Source organism: Cetorhinus maximus, chromosome 2 (assembly GCF_964194155.1).
Source record: "Cetorhinus maximus chromosome 2, sCetMax3.hap1.1, whole genome shotgun sequence".
Lineage (NCBI taxonomy): Eukaryota > Metazoa > Chordata > Chondrichthyes > Lamniformes > Cetorhinidae > Cetorhinus > Cetorhinus maximus.
In genome coordinates, this window is record NC_135880.1 from 177,740,607 (window position 1) to 177,762,864 (window position 22,258).

The window sequence follows — 22,258 nt, forward strand, 5'->3', positions numbered from 1 at the left end:
TAGTTGTTCCCCTCTAAAAAGGAAGGTGGGGAGCACTTTTGTTTTTTTTTGTTTTGCAGACGCAGTGTCTTCCTTATGGCTTATTTAGAAAAGGCTACATTGGGCATAGGTGGTTGAAGTTGACATGGATTATTATTTAAGTTTCCTCTGTTTTATGCTTTATTTTGTGTGCTTTCATAAATAAGGGGATTTTGTTAAGTGGCAATAACATAAAAGCCCTATGTTCCACTCCCTTTGTGGGTTGACTTATTGTAGACATATAATTCTCTTCACTGATTGGTTGGAGTGTTCACTTCCGCCCCCTCACTTACCCCGGAAGTAGATGGTTTGGGGAAACCGGATGTAGGCGGTACGGGAGCCGTGGGGCCTGGAGAAGTCGCGGCTTGGGCCGATTTATTATTTTTTAATTATTTTTGTTTTTGGTCGGTGAAGGGACCGGGTGGCCGACCGAGATGTCGATCGAAATCGAATCGGCGGAGTAAGCGGAACCGTTAAGAGTTCAAATCCGGGCTTGACCGTTAATGGAACGTGGGACGGTAGACAGGCTCCCCTGGAGCGCGCGGCGGCGGCTCTGCAAAAAAAAAACGCAGCTCCTTAATTGAATATATATCCCAATGCAGAGAGTTCAATAAGTGAATTAGTAGTTTACATTACTTGCGGCATTGGTTGGACTTGGTAATGCACTAGCCACGCGGTTGCATTGACAGGAGCCCTGCGGCTTTGCAAAGGAGAGAAGGCTGATAGAAAGAGGTCTTTCCATATGATGGACAGCCTGGGGTTTGGGGTTCCCACTGGTGGTTGAGACCAAAACTAGCGGCTCCGTCAATATAACATGGTCACTAATAAATCCGAAAGTGTAGAACGCTGAATCGGCTTCAACTTCAATGTTAGATGCCGAATGAGTTTCCTCTCGTGGGAGAGACCACAACTAGGGGACACCATTTAAAAATAAAGGGTCTCCCATTTAAGAGGGAGATGAGAAGACATTTCTAGCCTTGAAGGTGGGTGAGGCTGTGGAATTCGCTTTCCCGGAAAGTGGTGGAGGCATGGTCACTTGATATTCTTTAAGGCAGAGGTAGATAACCCCTGACTCCCTTGTCAGTCAAGAATCTATCAGGAGGTGGAGTGGGGGGTTGAGAGGGAAGTGAAGTTGAGGCCACAATCAGATCATCCATGGTCTAATTGAAAGGTGGAGCAGGCTTGAGTGGCTGACTCCCTGCGCCTCATTCGTATGTTCATGTTGCCTCCAGTTCAGGGTGTGGGATCTTAGTAAAGACGTGGGTTTGCCTGTGCCTCCAGGAATTAGCCTGTGCCTCCAGGAATTGAAGATCAATCTTCAGACACTGCTGTGTGCAACCCTGGAGGAAAATCATCGGGATGTTAAAAAAGGATTTTTAGTCATTTTCTTTGAGCTTTTCTCATTACTAGATATAAAAGTATTGAAAATGGGGAAGAAAGGCTGTTCGATTAACAGTCAAGCACCATTCAATTGAGTAATGAGGTTTTTTGCTTTTCGATTGGCGTAGGAAAGCAGTACGTCACAAGGATGGATGCGTTGGCCGACTAATGGCTGGAGTGTGGGGGCAAGTCATGTGATGAAACCTCCAGGATATACATTTAATCACAGTTGGCAGCCCTAATTACAGAGAGTGCAGAAAAGATTCGTGAGAATGGTTCCAGGAGTGAGGAGTTGCAATTACAGATAAGATTGGAGAAGTTGGGATTGTTTTCCTTGGCGAAGAGAAGGTTGAGAGGAGATTTGATAGAGGTATCAAAATCACGGGGTCCAGACAGAGTAGATGGGGCGAAACAGTTCACACTGGTGAAAGGATCAAGAACGAGAGGGCGCAGATTGAAGATAATTGGTCAAAGAAACAATGGCAACTTGAGGAAAAGATTTTTCATGCAGCGAGTGTTTGGGGCCTGTAATGCACAGCCTGAGAGTGTGATGGGGGCAGTTTCAATTGAGACACTCAAAGGGGAATTAGTTATCTAAAAAGGAAGAATGTGCTGGGTTACTGGGAGAAGGTGGAGGAGTGGTACTAGGTGAATTGCTCATTTGGAGAGCTGGTACAGGCACAATGGGCTGAATGGCCTCCACCTGTGCTGTACTGATTCTTTGAATGGGCAATTCAGGAGAAACTTGTTTTGCTAGACAGTGGCGAGAATGTGGAACTCGCTGCCACAGGAAATGGTTGATGTGAATAATGTAGATGCATCTAAGATAATGCTGGATAAACATATGGGGGGAAAGGAATAGAAGGTAATGTTAGGGTGAGATGGGGCTGGGACTAGGCTTATGTGGAGCATACACAGAAGCAAGGACCAAATGGTCTGTTTTTGTGCTGTGGACCCAGTGTATGGATCTCACTTTTTCCTGGAAGTTGCATGTTTGTGAGAACCAGCGGTTGAATAACAGAACTGGGAGGTTGTAACTATCAGGAAAGGCTCAATATCAAGAGAAGACTAGTGGGTGACCTGATTCAGGTCTTTGAAATTATGAAGGGTTCAATAGGGTAGACATAGAGGTGTTTCTGCTTGTGGGGAATCCAAAATCATAAATATAAGATAGTCACCAATAAATCCAATGGGGAATTCAAGAGAAAGTTCTATGCATGAGAGAAAGGAATAGAAGGGTATGTTAATGGAGTTAGTTGAAGAGAATGCAAGGAGGCTTGTGGGGCACAATCGTGGGCAAAGTATGGTTGTCTGAAAGGCCTGTTTGAATGCTGTAAAACTCAATGTTATTCAATGTTTCCCATTTGTTTGGGCATGACTTTTGTCAAATGGGCTTGTGTAATGACTGACATTGTCAGCATTGATCTCTGCTGTTGACAGCACACCGCTCCTGATGACTGTTCCTAACCCCTGCACCAACCATAGCTCGAATATTAACCTGCAACCTCAAACCATAGCCTCTAATGTTAAGGGCTAAATCATATGTGCTATCACACAGCAGGGTCTGAGAACTAGGCTGTGGTAGCAACATTGTATTATATAATGATTCAGCACTGAAGGAGTCCATTTGAGACAACATGCCTGTGCTGGCTCTTTGGCAGAACTAAACAATTAATCCCACTCCTCTAGTCCTTGCACAGAGCCCTGCAATATATTCTCTTATAAATTATGTCTAATGCCCTTTTTAAAACCTTTCAGTGCAGTGCACTCCAGGTTAACATTGTTCACTGTGCTTAAAAGTTAAGGTTTCCTCATGTCACCTTGAGTTCCTTTACCAATCTATATATAGCTCCTTTACCATAGTAACAGATCCCAAGGCACTTCACTTTGCAGTATAATGCAAAATTTGACACTGAACCACTTAAGGAGGTGAAATAGTGCCATGGGATCTTTTACACCTAGCTGAGGACAGGCAGCTGTACCCCTCCGTTTCACAACCCTCCAATATGTCTGCAGTCCTCTAATTCTGGCCTCTTGTGCATCCCCAATTTTAATCGCTTTGCTATTGGTGCCCATGCCTTCAGCTGCATAGGCCCTAATCTCTGGAAACCTCTCCCTAAATGTCCCCACTTCTTCCTTACTTAAGACGCTCCCTAATTCTTCAATTTTGTTTTGGCCAAATAACCCCTCACGTGGCTTGGTATCAAATTTTGGTTTTAATGCTCTTTGAGCGTTTCACTACATTAAATATGCTATATAAATGCAAGTTGTTGGATAAGGTTAGTGGGTGGAGGCAATTTTATTTTTATATTTCCATTATAAATCCATTATGAACCACCTATGTAAATATGTCACAGTGTCATTGCATCCTCCTGTAAGGGGTGGTGCAACAGCCCCTGAACCAATAACTTTACATTGTCAGCCTGCACCCTGAGTCAGTGGGTTTAAGATTGCTGCACTATTTTTTTTATTTGTTCATGTGGGCTAGCATTTAATGCCCATCAAAGGGCATTGAAGAGTCAACCACATTGCTGTGGGTCACATAGGCCAGACCAGGTGAGGCCAGCAGATTTCCTTCCCTAAAGGGCATTAGTGAACCAGATGGGTTTTTACAACAATCAGCAATGGTTTCATGGTCGTCGCCAGACTTTTAATTCCAGATTTTTATTATCTGCCGTGGTGGGATTTGAACCCGGGTCCCCAGAGCATTACCCTGGGTCTCTGGAATACTAGTCAGTGACCATACCACTGCTACCACTTCCCCGATTTTCAGATTAGATGTTAAATGTAGGCCCCTTGCACAATTTTGAGGAGTGTGAGCTCTTGACCAACATTTATCTTCCAGTTAACGCACCTAAAATGGAAATGGAAACATAAGACCAGGAGGAGGCCATTGCATCTACCACCCTTTCTGTGTAGAAGTGTTTCCTGATTTCCCTCCTGAAAGGCTTGCCTCTAATTTTTACACTATGCCCCTAATCCTAGACTCCCCAATCAGTGGAAATAGTTAAACACTCGATCTACCTTATCTGTTCCCCTTCATGTCTTGAAGACTTAAATCACCCTTGGCATTTTTTATTTTTTCATGGAATGTGGACATTGCTGGTGTTGCCCATCCCTAATTGCCCTCAAAGATGGTGGTGAGCCGCTACCAGTCCACCTTGCAGGTACTCACTCTGTTGCTGTTTGGAAGGGACCTTCTAAATTCCAGGAAATGTAGCCCTAGTTTGTTCTCTCTCCTTTCTGGTCATTATCACATTGCTGCTTGTGGGAGTTTGCTGTGTGTATATTGGCCGCTGTGTTTCCTACATTACAACAGTGACTGTATTTCAAAAGTATTCAATTGGGCAGCAAAGAACGATGCGATGCCCTGAAGTCGCGAAAGATGCAATGCAAGTTTGTTCTTTCCAAAATATGGATGTAGGCATTTATGATAGGAAAATTAAATAGGAGGTGTGTGCAGATATAAGACTTGTAATATAAATAGATTTAGCATGCCATGTATTTTTGCTTTGTATTGGCTTGGTTTGTAATATAAACCTGGTGCTTTGTTTAATATATTAATGAAGTTGAATTTTCTTTATTCATAGTGTTGTCCGTCTGATCATGCAGTACCTGAAGGAGAATAATTTGCACCGGACCCTGGCAACTCTACAAGAAGAGACCACAGTGTCTCTAAACACTGTGGATAGTATTGAGAGTTTTGTAGCAGATATAAACAGTGGCCACTGGGACACTGTATTACAGGCCATACAGTCACTGAAGCTGCCTGATAAAACCCTTATCGATTTGTACGAACAGGTAAGATAATTAATCAAATGTGATTAATCTGAAGGCAGGGAGAGGGGATTGTTTTGTCATGGCTGTATATGTTTCTGTACAGTGATGGATAATTCTTAGCTGAAGGGGAAACTATGCATTGTGGATCTCATTCTTCCCCCATTTGCACCTCCTCCCACTTGAGTTACCAGTTCTGTAAAGGTTGTCAAATCAGGTACCTAAGATCCCCAGGCACCGATGCTTATAGCAGTGAACATTAACTTCTAAAGTAATCAAGGCTTCATTACCAGCTAAAAACATTTTATAGCCATCACCATGCAAGTCAGGTTTACTTCAGTGACCAATTTCTTATCGGTTTAAGACCGAATTATTCACAGAAAAAAGTACAAATTCTGTGTCGTCAGCTAGCACAAAGTTTCAACAGTAATGCACCAAACCCAAATATGGCCCAAGACAAAATCGAAGCAAAGACAAAGCATTTTATAAATGGTGCCAAAATTATTTGACAATGAGCTGGAAGCAATAAGTCCAAGTTGTTGGTGTTCAAAGCTGTGAAAACAAATATGTCTTCAGCAGTGGCATTTTCCCATTGTTGTCTTAGTTTGATAGCAGCAAAGTTTGTTTGTACTAAAGGCTTGAGCACAAACCCTCGGTTGACACTTTCATGCAGTACTGGCTGCACTGTCTAAGGTGCCATCTTTCAGATGATACCTTAAACCAAGGCTCTGTCTGCTCCCTGAGGTGGATGCAAAGGAATTCATGGCACTACTTCTCCAGACTTAAAATATTTTACCACACAAGTGAATACCTTTTAACAATTGGATTTATATAGGGCAAGTGATTTTACTGAGCCTGGTATACCTTGTTCTTGGTGAATCACTTTTGGGGGAAAAAAAAAACAGCAGTGTGCTCAGTGTATCCATAAACTAAGCTTGGCATGTTACTGAAAGTTTTGAATTTTTTTCCCATCTTTTGTTCATTCTTCAGGTGGTCTTAGAGCTGATTGAACTTCGTGAGTTGGGTGCGGCTAGATCTTTGCTACGACAGACTGATCCGATGATTATGCTAAAACAGACCCAACCAGAGAGATATATTCATCTAGAGAACCTGCTAGCGAGGTCCTACTTTGATCCACGTGAGGTACATTAACATCTCTCATTTGGTAAACTTTTAGAAGGGGGAAGGGAAAGCATGTGGAGAGAACAGAAAGCTGATATCTGGTGAATGTATGCTACCTATAGAATAGATCATTAAATAACCTTCTACTGCTTTTTTAACTCGCGAACTCTCAAGTTCCTTTCAGTAAAGCCTATTCCCTCCAGAATTTCCCTGGTTCCCCCACCCCCACCGATTTTCTTTAATGCTAAAAATACAACCCGAATAAAGACCTCTGAGAAACCGGGGTTTTTAAATTGGCAATGATTTTAATGAATTACAGAATCACAGAATTGTTACGGTGCAGAAGGAGGCCATTCGGCCCATCGTGTCTGCACCCGCTCTCTGAATGAGCAATTTGACTTATTGTCATAAATAACTGGTGTCTTTTGAATATTTTGTAAAGTGAAAGAGTATTATTTTGCCACTGGATGGCTATTCATACTATTGGAGGCTTTGACAATCACAGTGAGGGGTTAAATATTTCAGAAACCAAATGAGAATGTATGGGATCATGATACAGTCACATGAAACGTGTGTCTGTTCCTATTATAGGCCTGGGGCTATTTTGTTTGATCACTACTGTGCTTGCTGCTATGGATGGTTTTATATTAAAGTTGTGCAGTCGAGATGAGATGCTCAGTTCTCTCTCCTCCAATGGCACATACATGTTTCAATCCAGAGACCTAATGACATCAAAAAGCTACGTTTCTGTGGCTTCAGGCTGCCTGCCTGATTGATTTTTGCTTCCCTTTCAATGGTACAGTTTATTGTTGTGCAGGAGCTGGGGACGGGCTGGGATGCACGGACTTGTGGGTATTCATTTCAATACTGTGCATTTATTTGTAATGAAAGTATCATAGAATGATAGAGCACCAACAGAGGCTACTTGACCCATTGTGCCAGTATCAGCACTTTGAAAGACTTATCCAATTAGTCCAACTCTCCCCTGCTCTTTTCCCATAGCCCTGCTAATTTTTTATCCTTCAAATATTTATCCATTTCCCTTTTGAAAGTAACTATTGAGCCTGCTTTCCCCACCCTTTCAGGCAGGATGCATTTCTGATCGCAGCAACTCACTGTTAAAAATCTCCTTGCCTTTTTGCTTGAGTTAATATAAAGTCCAGTGCCTTGTAGCTGCAGCTTGCTTGAGTATATTTACTGCACTTAAAAACCCCTCAGAAGCACCTTGCCATCTGTAATTGTGAGGCAGGTGAATGGAACTTACTTTAAACAAGCCCAGTAAATTGGAGTCTGTGAAATTTTACTACTTGATAATCCAGTGCATTGTTGTATGTTTCTACTTAGGCTTACCCAGATGGCAGCAGTAAAGAGAAGCGAAGGGCAGCCATTGCTCAAGCACTAGCGGGAGAAGTCAGTGTGGTGCCCCCTTCACGTCTCATGGCTTTGTTGGGTCAGGTAAGTGTACTGTATTTTGCTATACCTATTGCATTCCGTTTAATGTCCTTGCGTGGGAGATACCTAATATGTCGTTTGGAGCATAAACATAGCACTGACTATTGTTTGGAAGACACTTCTTGATGTGTCTGCATCCACGGGTGTTAAATGATAAATATCAAAAGCTCTAAGAAGCATATCGTCTGATGAATTGCCCTTCCTTGAGATCAATAAAATTGTCACTCCAGTGTACAAATTTAAAATAAGCTACAAAGTATAATGGATGACTTGTGAAAATGCATTCTAGTTTTTCCATTAAGATTTAACAGAACTCCATTCCACTGTCTACTTAGATGAGAGAGAACTATAACAGGCTATCAATTGTTCAATATTCTTAATTATTCTAAGGGAGGGGAAGGAGAGCAACTTGATTTTAATTGTTGCAAAATTGATTTTCAATCAGTTAGATGCTGCAAACTGTGGTAAAATTATAGCCAACATGGCACAGTTTGGATGACAGATGAAACTGCATTCATCCTGAAGCCAACTGCAACAATTGTCCCAAATCTGCTCTGGGTTTGCAATCAGAAATGGAACAGTTGCAAGAAAAATAAAATTGAGACTTCCATGTTCTGAAACGTTTGCTTCTCTAATCTGATCAGAGAGGGACTCTCTGTTGTGGAATGAGCAGTTGAGATATTTTGACAAGGGAAGTTTTAAGTGAGTTTAACAGATTTTTCTTAGGCAAGGGTATTGATGGTTACGGAATCAAGATGGGTAGATGGGAGTTAAGAAATGGATTAACCATTCATCTAATTACATGTCTGAACAGGCTTGAGGATTTGAATGGCCTCCACCTGTTCCTGCATAAAGAATAAGCGGTTTGCATTGTGATATGGGTAATCGTTTAGCAGTTACTTCGGTAGTAATGAAAGTTCTAAACAAGAGCATTTGAGCAGAGAATTAGTAGGCTGCAGAAGGTCATTTACACATCGCACGTTGGTAAGTTAAAGGCATGTAAGGAGTTAACTTAGATGTTCTTTTTATAATGTCAGTGGTAACATTTAAAATGAATGGGTTTCAATTGGTGTTAGGATTGGAAAACCTAAGCAACAATAATCAAGAATGAAAACCATTCATGACCAGCTCTCTTGCTTTTATAGTGTATTTTTTAAGCCATCTTATACATGATAAAAATGTCAGTTCTTTTGCTAAACTATTTTGTTGGTTGCTCCAGGCATTAAAATGGCAGCAACACCAGGGGCTGCTTCCGCCAGGTATGACAATTGACTTGTTTAGAGGTAAAGCAGCCGTGAAAGATGTAGAAGAGGAGAAATTCCCCACTCAACTCAGCAGGCACATCAAGGTAAATGTTGTAATTAGATATAGTGAAACACATGGTACTCATACCCATTCCAAAACAGGATCATGCTGAACTCTAAGCCCTGTGGAATTAGTGAAACCATTCATGCAAATACCCATTTAATGACTAACAATCCCTTCATGTTTTGTTCTAGCATCTTATACTATTCATAGATTAGTTGTGTGGGTAATCATGATGTTGAAGTGAGAGTTTTTCAAGTAGTTTCAAGCCTTTATTTAAATGTAACTTTCAGATTTGGAAGGTGGGGGTTTAAGTACCTTTAACTCAGAGAAAAACTGTATGCCCTAAGGGTAACACAATTCATTGGAAAGATATAGTTTGTATTTTTTGTGATATGAGCGATATTGTATTTTTTTTGAACAGTTTGGCCAGAAGTCCCATGTAGAATGTGCTCGGTTCTCTCCAGATGGCCAGTATCTTGTTACCGGCTCTGTGGATGGCTTTATTGAAGTGTGGAACTTCACCACTGGCAAAATTAGAAAGGTAAGTACAGGGGGGTGGGGTTGGTGGGGGCTGTCTTATGTGGCAGTTTAAAGACCCAGTTTCTCCATTCATACTTCTCTTAATCTAACTAATCCAACCTATTACTGTATCGTGATCTTGTAGATTTTTTCAGATGCTTTAGCAATTGTAAAGTCCATTTTGCACATCCTTTGAGCTGTTGAGTTCAGTGGATTTTCCCAGCTAGAACATTTAGTGGTGAAATATTTAAAAACACTCACATACAGGAATGACTAATTTAAACAAATTTCTCTTTGAATATTTTTAAAAAGGGGCTGATGGCAAGATCTTTGCATTGTTGTGAAATTAACATTCAAATATGAAATATAAAATATGTATGAATATTTGAGCAAATTTTTAAATTCTATCTGCAGCAAATTTGGTTTAGAAAGCACATTTGATACAAACGTGCAGAAGGCAATCAGGAATAACTTTTTCTTTTAAAAAACAAATCTGCATGTTCCACTGATGGTAAATCAATCAATTTGGTATCTGCTGAGCAAAATTACACAAAATAGATAAATTCAGATTTTCGAGCCACCTTGCTCCTAATTGCATAGCATGCTGTGGTTGGGTATACAGAACCTATTAATGATAGCTTTTCATTTTGTTTAGGTGTATTTTCTTGTTGGTCTTGTGAAGCAGCTCGCAGCCTGTCCCAAATTTCACCTGTATTTATTAACTCAACACTTGTTTCATTGCTAAAAATATAGTTTGTGGATATCAATAAAGGATGCTGCATCACATTTTATAATAGGGTGATGTTACGGACCATGATAGGAGGAGTGTACATTTAATCCTAGCCCCACTCCTCCACAGGTCGTAACAATAGTTTAAATGTTTAATTCACCCACAAAACTGGTTTACCTTTGATACTGTTAATACCAGCATAAAAAGACTAACCAGGCTTCTTTCAGTAAACACAAAAACTGATTTATTGTGAAACAAACTGCTTTTTAAAAAGAAGTTAATGAACTGGTTAACATACAAGTTGTTGTTTAGAAGTGTAACAATTTCCACCTTTTTTAAAAACAGATATTCAAACCCCCATACACTCTCTCAACACAAAACAGGACAAAACAAAAACAGTCCCCTTCGGGGGCTGGAGTATGGGAAAGTTCCTTTTAAAAGGATAAAATTTGAAGAGATCTCGACGCTGTTGATCTAACAAAATTCTGGTCACAATAGATCTGGAAGTTCTCTCAGACAGATTTGTTGGTTAAACTGCTCTTAATTATCACAACTTTGCAGACTTTCAAAGAAAACAGGTGATTTATTCCAATGAGACCTTTCTGAGGAAAGTTTAACTCACTTTAGACTGCATATAACTCAAAGGTGGGAAAGAGAGAGTCTTTTCTTGCAGCCTGCTGCTAATGCACACCTACACTCACTCACTGAGAGTTTTAAAGACTAAGATGTCCAAAGAATACTTCTCTCAGGCCAGGTGTTTTTAATCAATCAGCAAGCGTCTCTAGTCTGGCAACAGCAGTTCTCTTCCCTCTCCAGGTGTTCCCGAAGGACATCTATCTCGACCCATATTTCCTTGAAAAATAGCTTAGTCACAGCTCCGAATTAATCTTGCAGACTTCTTAGAAAAATACTGTGGAGGGGGAATGTCCAAAATTCAATATCCTTCAATTTTTCCAAAAACAGGTTCCTCACAGTGACTACTGTATCATTGGAAGTTAAATGTACAATTTTAATGGCACTATTTTAATCTATTTTGAATTGCTTGCTTATTAACTGTTTCTCATCAGCTGTTGTTGATATACATGATGGCCATAACTTGTTGGAGACCTCTCTAACTTGTTTTATCTCATTAGTAAAATTAGGCAACAATTAGGTTGTTTAACGGATGGTTGTGCTGCTGTTGTATCAGTGATGGATAATTAACCCTTTGCTCAATTCCCCCACTGTCACTTGCTAGGATCTAAAGTACCAAGCACAAGATAACTTCATGATGATGGACGATGCGGTTCTTTGCATGTGTTTCAGCCGTGATACTGAAATGTTGGCTACAGGAGCACAGGATGGAAAGATTAAGGTGGGTAGCTAAATTGAGAAGTTTTACACAAATGTGAAGCTTGGAAAGGTGTTTTTAACTTCTGAATTGCCTGTATAAATTCACTTACAACGATTGATATTTCATCACAGTGGATGTCATTTCTGTGAAGTAATTTGGTATTTCATAGAGATATTAAAGTAGGAAAAATAGTTGGATCTAAGGCAAAATAAAACATAACAAGCAAGCCTCCCATTAGTATTATTTATGTTAATATTTAAGCAAATAAGAGAGTGACCAGAATGTGGAACTCAGGAGTCATGGCGTAGTTGAGACAAGTAACAATAGATGCATTTAAGGGGAAGCTTGATAAACACACGACGGTTAAAGGAATAGAAGGTGAGATGAAGAGGGGTGGGAGGAGAATCGTGGGGCATAAACACTGGTGTGGAGCAGTTGGGCTGAATGGCCTGTTCCTATGCTAAGTAATTTTATGTAATTAATACAATATCCAAAGTGCATCTTCATTAAGGCTATACAATGAAGAAATGTGATATATGACATGTCCTACTTATGGTGGTCATGTTAGATCAGGATACAGCCTGTACATCTTCATTCAAAGTCTCTATTCAAATTTTTGCGAGCACTAAATTGCCACTTTTTTTTAGTTAAAATGTTTCATTCAACTTGGTGAATACATTTTCAGGGTTACAAATCAGAATTATCAGTAGATTGTATGAATTGTGTCCCACGGCACCCTTACCCTTAAGGGGTCCTCGTGCATGAATCTCAAAAAGCTAGCATACAAGTTCAGCAGGTATTAGGGAAGGCAAATAGAATGTTGGCCTTTATTTCAAAGGGAGTGAAGTATAAAAATAGGGAAGTCTTGCGAAAACTATGCAAGGCACTAGTTAGACCACATCTAGAATACTGTGAACAGTTTTGGTCCTCTTATCTAAGGAAACAGATACTGGCATTGGAGGCAGTCCAGAGAAGGTTCACCAGGTTGACCGTGGGTATGGAGGGATGAGGAAAGGTTGAGTAGGTTGAGCCTGTACTCATTGGAGTTTAGAAGAATCAGAGGCGACTTTATTGAAACTTATAAGATCCTTAGGGGGCTTGACAGGGTGGATGCTGAGAGGCTGTTTCCCCTCCTGGGAGAGTCTAGGACCAGAGGACATAATCTCAGAGTAAGACAAAGGTGAGGAGGAAATTCTTCTCTGAGGGTATTGAATCTGTGGAATTCTTGACCTCAGAGGGCTGTAGAGGCTGGGTCGTTAAGTATATTCAAGGTTGAGATGGACAGATTTTTAATCAGTAAGGGAATCAAGGGCTATAGGGAAAGGGAAGGAAAGTGGAGTTGAGGATTATCATTTAAAGGCAGAGCAGGCTCGATGGGCTGAATGACCTACTGCTCCTACATCATATGGCCTTATTATCACTCCAGCTCTATTTCTGATGGATTTCAGGTTAATTGATCATGGTGGATAATGGCTTGCAATGAAGCCTGTGATTTGGAGGTACTAGGGTTAAATGCTGAGATCAGCGCAATTAACTCTGTGCAACTTACTGATTTCCACAGACTATTGCAAGAGTGAAAATTTCCATGTGCTGACTTTGCATTTAGAGAATATTGATTCATTTTGTATTCTTTGATAATTCCTCTCAAGACTTTCGATGTTTCTTTTAGGTCCCCATGTTGTTTTCTTTTTATAATTTTTCTTTGTGAAATATTTCTTTGTTATATAAATTGGTGACTTATTTTCCATTCCCTTCCTGTAAAGAAAGTAAAATAGTCAAAAGATTAAAAGTACGCTACAATTTACTTATTTTGAGTTTATTTTCAGTGGAGACCAAACTCTTGCCATGAGCTTTGCATGTAAATTGTGCTGATCTCAACACCATAACCCTAGTTTCCTCTGATCTCACAGGCAGCAGATTGTAGGTCAGCACTCATTTCTTTTTAAATAAAGACTAAAAGATTGTTTTGCAATATGATTTGTGAATTTTGAAATTTTCAACTAAAGGAACTTTGCACTGCAAATGCCAAATTGCTTATGAGAACTGTATACTAAATCCTGAACAATATGTTGGTTGCCCCACAGGTATGGAAGATTCAGAGTGGTCAGTGTCTACGCCGATTTGAACGTGCTCACAGTAAGGGAGTAACCTGCCTTAGTTTCTCCAAAGACAGTAGTCAGATTCTCAGTGCATCCTTTGATCAAACAATCCGGTGAGATGTCTTCTCATTTCATTCAGTATTTTTTGTTCCCTGCACATCTCATCACAAAAATGCTTTAGCAGGCCTAATGAAATATTCTAGCCATGTCCTGGGAAGAAATGCGCTGGCTTGGAATACACTTTTTTGAACTTTGTGTCAGGCTTGTGAATGCAATATAATCTCAGGAGCTAAAAATTCAACATAGAATGAAGCTGCAGTATAAAATCTTACACCTTTCAAATGATATTGTGACCCAGGCAATGTGTTTGGGTGTTTTAGAGTGTACATGGGTCTCACAAAATGGGATCAATCATTATTCATTCTGGACCATCTTGTTATTCTGAGCAAATCTAAATAAGATATGTGGTATATTTTGTCAGTCCTTAACGGCATTTAGAAAAATGTTTCAGAATGGTGGCACATTCTAATTCTGGGAATCTATAGATGGCATAATGGTGAAAGAGATATTCAAATATTGGTACTTTAGCTTATCTCAAATAGGAAAACTGAGTTTTTAAACATTCTCTTTCTTGATAAGGAGATGTTAAAAGATTGATAGCCTAGAGGGATGCAGTGTTGGTGTTGTCATGCAACATGGAATAGTAGCGTATGCTTTGATGGTCATAGTGCCATGATCAAGTTCTTGATCTGTTAGATGGAGAGCGCATGCAGAGGTGAGTCAACAGCGATGAGGTGCTTTATGTTTTTTTTCCCCTTTCCTCCCCAGCTCCACAAGGTTAAAGGAGGAATCAAGAGTAAGATTCACATTTGATCTTTGACACCTGCTATTTGCTTGGTTGAGGAATGGTATGAGGGAGGGTAACTATGTTGGTGTGATTTTCATTGGTGATCATCTTCCAAAATTCTATGGATTCTGGAACGGTTCCTGCAGATTGGAAGGTAGCAAATGTCACCCCACTACTTTAAGAAGGGAGGGAGAAAGGAAAAGGAACTACAAACCTTACATCAGCAGTAAGGAAAATCTAAGATAAAGGATGTGATAAAGGGGTACTTGGATAATAATGATCTGACTGGCCATAGTCAACATGGATTTATGAATGGGAAATCATGTTTGACAAAGCTTTTTTTAAGGATGTTGCTAACAGAACTGATAAAGGGGTGTTGGTGGACGTAGTGTACTTGGATTTTCAGAAGGCTTTTGATAAAGTCCCCCACAGGAGGTTGGTTAACAAAATGAAAGCACATGGGATACAAGGTAATATTCTGGCATGGATTAAGGATTGACTAACAGGCAGAAAACAGGAATAAACAGGTCATTCTCATACTGGCAGACTGTGACTAGTGGGGCACCACAAGGATCAGTACTTGGGCCTCTGCTGTTGATACTGATTTGAATCAATGATTTGAATGTGGGGACCAAATGTAATAATTCCAAGTTTGCACATGACACAAAGCTAGATGGGAATGTGTGTTGTGAGGAAGATCAAAGTGGCTTCAAGATGATTTGGACAGACTTGGTGCATGGGCAAGAACATGACAGGTGGAATATAATGTGGAAAAATGTGAAGTTATCCACTTTGGTAAGAGGAACAGATGTGCAGAGTATTTCTTAAATGGTGAGATTAGAATGTGTAAATATACTGGGCCTGTATTCTCTAGAGTTTCGAAGAATGAGAGGTGATCTCATTGAAACCTACAAAGCATTTAAAGAGATAGACAGGGTAGATGCAGGTAAGATGTTTGCCCTGGTTCGGGAGTCTAGAACCAGGGGACACAACTTCAAAATAAAAGGGAAGCCACTTAGGACCTAGATGAGGAGAATTGCTTTTACTGTGAATCTTTGGAATTCTCTACCCCAGTGAGCTGCGGAAGCTCAATCATTGAATATGTTTCAAATAGAGATTGACAGATTTTAAATACCAATGGCATAAAGGGATGTGGGAATAGTATGGGCAAAAGACAATATAATCAGCCATGATCGTAATGAATGGTGGAGCAGGCTAGATGGGCTGAATGGCCTACTTACTCCTGCTGCTATGTTCCTATGTTGAAAGGTGGTGTCATTAATTATATATTTTGACCATTTTTTGGTAGGATTCATGGTCTGAAGTCTGGAAAAACGCTGAAGGAATTCAGAGGCCATACCTCATTTGTTAATGAAGTGACATTTACACAAGATGGGCATTACATTTTGAGCGCATCTTCGGATGGCAGTGTAAAGGTACTTAATATTAGAGTGGAGGATGATGTATGCTGATGAGTAATCTGTGAATGTGAAAAGTTTTTCATTTTGGGTTAATAAATGTGGCAGTAGGACAGGGGCATTATATGATTTTGGTGTTAGTGAATCAAGGAAATGCAGTTTAAGTCTTCAAATTGATGGTAAATTATTCAAAAAAAGATTTTTGTATTCAAATCATTGGAATTGTTAGACGTAAAATTCAGTGCATAATTTCCCATTCCATTGTTCTTTTAAATTGCCTTTAGAATTAAGTAAAAATGGGCCTTAGCCAGGACTGACAAATGAAAACAATTTTTGTTTGGTTTCAAGGTGTGTGTATGTGTGCTTATATGTTCTATGTGACTTTCACAAAGATGAGCAGCATCAATTTTCAATATCACATTTTCACATAAAAGGCTTTTTGAGTTGATGAAAGCATTTTGAGTGGAGTGAAGTATTATTATCACCTCACTTTCAGATCTGGAACGTGAAGACAACAGAGTGTGCAAATACCTTCAAGTCATTGGGCAGCTCTGCCGGTACTGATATCACAGTGAACAGCGTACACCTGCTGCCAAAAAATCCTGAACATTTTGTTGTGTGTAACCGGTCGAATACAGTAGTCATCATGAACATGCAGGGACAGGTATGGCTGCACACCGCTTTACTATAGTGGTTTGTTTTCAGTTAAGGAAGTGGATGAGTTTTTTTTTTCTAAAATACTGAATAAACTAGATGTTGCGTATGAATAGTATTTCGCTTGCTTCATTCATGTGAAGCAAGCATGTCTAACTCTAATAGTTGTGTTGCTTTCATTCAAAGTATGAGACATAAGATTTTTAATGCAATGATGGGGTACTTTTTAATATAATGTTATTTCAATATTAATAGTCGTTTGGTAGTATAGAACTTGTATTGCTGAAAAAATAAATGTTTTGTCGAAGCTTTTTGTCTTGCAGTCATCAGGACAATTCACAAGAATACAATGTAAGGGAAAACAGCAAATTTATACTGTATGAGAAGAGAGTGCTGATTGATTGGCAGATGGACTCTGGTAGAAGCATTACCATTGAGAATGCACAAGTTGATGGTGGCTAATGACTAACCGCCAAGTAGTTTTTGAAATTTAAACCAGACAGCGTTGTCCTGAGGAATAAACCAGTGAATGGCTCTCTCTTATTTTGTTTAGCTGAAACAGGCGTAATGTGTGTACATGTTCTTTCTTCTGCAAAGAACAGGGCCTTATGTATTAATACTTGCAGCTTCCAGTACACGCACATGCGCCACACTGCAGGCCTGACTGACTATCTTAAATTGGTTATCAGCGTAATTCTTAGCACACTGGGGATTATTTAGCAAATGTTGTCCAATCGCAGAATCACATCTGATGTTGGACACTTTGTTTTGAGTTTTGCTGCACGGGCTGGTTGGGTACAGTCTGTACCTTGCCCGTTGTGAACAATGGAAGGGGCATGCTGTTTGATACGATCTGCCAATCTTTGGGTCATATTGCCTAGCATCACACTGGCACTGAAATTTATATACCACATTACTCATTTGTGTGATAGGCAGAACTTCTTTTTGGCTTGGCAGCAGCATCCTGTTAGTGGTGAATATAACTCATGTTGCTACTGCATAGTAGCAGCATGAAATAGCTAGCTTCATCTGTTGGTCAAATTTTTGAGACACCTTGTCTTCCAGGGTAATCTGAGATAGACTGGGCACTTTTCAGGGTTGAAAATGACGGCCTTAGGTCTGTTCATGAGTTTGCGTGATATACAGCGCAAAATGATCTGATCAGGGTAGCCATTATCCTGTAGGTTGCCTTTGATGCGCGGTTGCCTTTGATGCGTCGTATTTCAGCATCAGGCTTGCATGGTGAGCAAATGGCTCAGGCCTATTTACGAAGTTGCTGATAAGGCCAATCTTATAGCATGTGGAACTGTAAGAATCCCAAAGTGTATATTGACCAGTGACGATAGGCTTGCGGTAGACTGTGGTAGAGAACCACCTGGCAGATTTCTCAACTAGTACGTCAAGGAAGGGCAGTTCATTTGACCGCTCAAAGGTGATTTTGAGCGCAAAATGGAGCCCATAAGACATGTAAGGAAATTATTACGTGCAGCTGTGGATTTAAATATAGCAAACATCATCTACATGACTAGTGGGGTACCATAGGGATCAGTGCTGGGACCCCAGCTATTCACAATATATATTAATGATTTAGATGAGGGAACTAAATGTAATATCTCCAAATTTTCAGATGAGACAAAGCTGGGTGTGAGGGTGAGCTGTGAGGAGGATGCAGAGATGCTTCAGTGTGATATGGACAAGCTGAGTGAGTGGGCAAATGCATGGCAGATGCAGTATAATGTGGATAAATGTGAGGTTATCCACTTTGGTAGCAAAAACAGGAAGGCAGATTATCTATAAATTGAGAGGGGAATGTGCAATGAGACATGGGTGTCCTCGTACACCAGTCGCTGAAGCTAAGCATGCAGGTGCAGCAGGCGGTAAGGCAAATGGTATGTTGGCCTTCATAGTGAGAGGATTCGAGTGCAGGAGCAGGTATGTCTTGCTGCAATTATACAGGGCCTTGGTGAGACTACACCTGGAATATTGTGTGCAGTTTTGGTCTCCTTAACTGAGAAAGGATGTTCTTGCTATAGAGGGAGTGCAGCGAAGGTTTACCAGACTGATTCTTGGGATGGCGGGACTGACACATGAGGAGAGATTGAGTCGGTTAGGATTATATTCACTGGAGTTCAGAAGAATCGGGGGGAATCTCATAGAAACCTATAAAATTCTAACAGGACTAGACAGGGTAGGTGCAGGAAGGATGGATGTTCCCGATGATGGGGGAGTCCAGAACCAGGGGTCACAGTCCAAGGATACAAGGTAGACCATTGAGGACTGAGATGAGGAGAAATTTCTTCACCCAGAGAGTTGTGAGCCTGTGGAATTTGCTACCATGGAAAGTAGTTGAGACCAAAACATTGTATGTTTTCAAAAAGGAGTTAGATATAGCTCTTGGAGAAAAAGGGATCAAAGGATATGAGGAGAAAGCGGGAGTGGGCTATTGAGTTGGATGATCAGCCATGATCATGATGAATGGCGGAGCAGGCTTGAAGGGCCGAATGGCCTACTCCTATTTTCTATGTTTCTTTGTTACATATCAGAAATATGAAAGGGGTAGGAGGTTAGGTGTCATTCCATCGAAGACATTTTCCCATGGACCCCAACAAAGATGTTAGTGGGAGTTGGGCCCAGAGGGGAACGCATGGCAACACCATCTATTTGGGCATACATGGTGTTGTTAAAACTGAACTCAACTGCGTGAGTAGCCGAGTTCATAAATTTAATGAATACTGATTCAAGCAATGGTGGCGGGTCTAGGTCACCATGATATAGTGCTGCAGCACAAATATCTATGGCTTCCTTAACTGGAACATTGGTGAATAGACTAGCAATGTCAAATGAGCACATGGACATGAGCACATTGCTATTGATATGCAAGTCCTGTATGGACTTTGCAAATATGAAGGAATCCTTCACCATGTATGACTTGGTCAAAACTGGTTGTAACAATTTTCCCAACCGTTTGGTCAACTCATGTTGTGCAGAACCAGTCATAGGTAAGGTAGGTAAAGGGACATCACCTTTGTATGTCCTGGATAGCCCATACCTACGTGGACAGAGCGAACTGTGAGGATAAACCCTGTCATATGTATCACGTGGCAGCTCATTACTCTTACACAAATCCAGCAAGCATTCAATATTAGGCACAAAGTCATCACTTTTGGAGGCTGGAAAAAGTCAATTCTGGCTTATTCGGAAAATACTTGATGTAAAATTTGCTGGATAATTCACAAATGTGTAATAAGAAACTCTTAACAAATAAGTTCTCACTTAAATCTCTTTTTTTCTCTTTTCTGCTGACTCTTTCCTTGGATTTGTTTCTCTCCCATAGATTGATTCATTGATTGAGAAAGGCTATTTCCAAAACCTGGTTACGCAAGGGTTCTGGTTTTGTATGTGAACCAGGACCTATGAAGTTCTCTCAAGACTTTAGGAGAGATGTTGGGTTGGGAGAAAAGAATCAGATAGCAAAATTAGTGTGGTTAATATGGTGTTTTAGAAAAAAATACACCAGCTAATTAACAAATTGCTTGGAAGCAACTTGGGGCTACAAAGATAAATCACAAATCCATAGAAAATTCAGGTGAAACTACTTTACTCAGGGTGTTAGAATATTGGACTCGTCACCACTAATTGAGGCAAATAGCATAGCTGCATTTGAGGAGTCCTAGATAAACATGAGGGAGAAAGGAATAGGAAAAATATATTGATGGTTGGAAGGTGGGTGGAAGGCTTGTGTGCAGCATAAACCAGTTGGGCTGAATGCCTATTCCCTGTGCTGTAAATTATATGAAATGATCTAAATAGAAATGAGCTGAAATTGTTTTGAAATTTGTATAATAATTGAGGTATTAATGGTGAAGTCAATAATTGTTTTAAAGGCGATATCTTTTTATTTGCTTTAAGGAAATTGTTCTTCTGGTGAAAGGGCTTCCGAGAATGAGGCATTATGTTTACATGGAGAGACTGGAGAAATTCTCCGTAAAATAGAGAAAGCTAAGAGGAGATTTGTTGGAGATCTTTAAAATCATGAACAAGATAGAGTAAATAAAGAGAAACTTTCCAATAGCTGCAGTGTCAGTAACCAGAGGGCACAGGGTTAAGGTGACTGTGTAAAAATCACCTTTGATTTTTTTTTGTCAATACGTGGTTGGGATCTGGAACGTGCACTGCCTGATAAGGTGGTGGTAACGGGTTCAGTAGTAGCTTTCAAAAAGGGAATTGGATAAATGCTTGAAGGAGAAAAAATGTAGGAATATGGGTTAAGAGCAAGGAAGTAAAACTAGGTCTGACTGGATCGATCTTTGAAAGAGCCAGCACACTCAGTGGGCTCCTTGTTGTAATATTGTATGGTTCTATGAAATGGCATTGGGATTTCAAACAGAACTTCTTACTAGGTCCACAACTATAAACCCATTCTGTGTTACAGATTGTGAGGAGCTTTAGCTCTGGTAAAAGAGAGGGAGGTGACTTTGTGTGCTGCTGTCTGTCTCCACGTGGTGAATGGATCTACTGTGTTGGTGAAGATTTTGTGCTATACTGTTTCAGTACAGTGACTGGCAAGCTGGAAAGAACATTGACGGTAAGAGGGATACCAGTATACATTCTTATACATCCAAGTGTTATGAAATAACATCTTGCCTATTGTTGCTATCCTGTAAATCAATACACAAGTTGACTATTCAAAGTAAAATAAGCATTTCAGTGAGGGAAACTATATAAATTTTGCGGCCTGTTTCTAAGTCAGTTGAGGCCCTTTATTTTGGTATTGATTATTGAGATGGTACATTTAATCATCTGTTTATGGTATAATTCTGCAGGTTCATGAAAAAGATGTTATTGGAATTGCTCATCATCCACATCAGAACCTGATTGGAACCTACAGTGAAGATGGTCTCCTTAAACTCTGGAAACCTTGAAGGACTTAAGGACTAACCCTTGAAGGATACTTATGGTTGTTTTGTATTTTTAAACCTTTGCCTATTGTACACTTACAGCTATAATAATGGAGGCTTTCTCTAGAATAAATGTCCTATTTCATTACAATTTCAAGCCACCATTTTAGTTTCAAAAAGCTCTCACATTCCCCCATTGTAATTGTAATATCTGACTATAGAACAATGTGCTGAACCCCAGTTTAGATATAAGAAAATAATGCACATAGTAACTGGTTTTGCAGTGCTGTTGACTGTGTTTAGATTGTTTTTGTTGCAGAACCAAGATCATTGTAGAGTTCAAAGTGTAGTTTTAAAATAAAATGCAACATTTTCTGAATGACCAAACTCATTTAATGATTTTTTGTTCCATAATAACTTGAAAATGTTGATAATTGTAGAGATTTTTATACACTAAATCTGAATTTAAGTTTAAGTGGGCAGTAACTGCTGAAGTACAGCAAGCAAAACAAAAGTCTTCCACGGAATAGATCACTTGTTACTGCAGTCAAAAGGCCTTTGTTGTTAACATTGGTAGGGTCAGATCATACAGCTTGAGCCTGCTCCACCATTCAATACAAACGTGCCTGATCTTCTGCCTTAACTCCACTTTCCTACCTGCTCCCCATATCCTTCAATTTCCTGAAAGTTTAAAAATCTATCT

At 40.0% G+C, this 22,258-nt stretch overlaps 1 protein-coding gene across 1 annotated transcript; it reads left to right on the forward strand.

Annotated features, from left to right (window-relative positions):
• The first annotated feature begins 319 nt into the window (after window positions 1–319).
• On the forward strand, window positions 320–21,942 carry smu1a (SMU1 DNA replication regulator and spliceosomal factor a). The gene is made up of 12 exons (XM_078529296.1): window positions 320–478; window positions 4,989–5,199; window positions 6,166–6,318; window positions 7,642–7,752; window positions 8,969–9,097; window positions 9,479–9,598; window positions 11,544–11,660; window positions 13,724–13,851; window positions 15,895–16,021; window positions 16,500–16,667; window positions 21,090–21,242; window positions 21,481–21,942. Exons 1-12 carry the CDS (start codon window positions 453–455, stop codon window positions 21,577–21,579), a joined length of 1,542 nt encoding a protein of 513 aa, XP_078385422.1. The 5' UTR covers window positions 320–452; the 3' UTR covers window positions 21,580–21,942.
• Window positions 21,943–22,258: the final 316 nt, after the last annotated feature.

Excerpts from the sequence above, each read along its gene's own strand:
- smu1a (XM_078529296.1), top strand. The coding sequence starts at position 453 with ATGTCGATCGAAATCGAATCGGCGGA. Across the intron at positions 11,661-13,723 it reads CACAGGATGGAAAGATTAAG|GTATGGAAGATTCAGAGTGG; the intron begins GTGGGTAGCTAA and ends GTTGCCCCACAG. Across the intron at positions 16,668-21,089 it reads TCATGAACATGCAGGGACAG|ATTGTGAGGAGCTTTAGCTC; the intron begins GTATGGCTGCAC and ends TCTGTGTTACAG.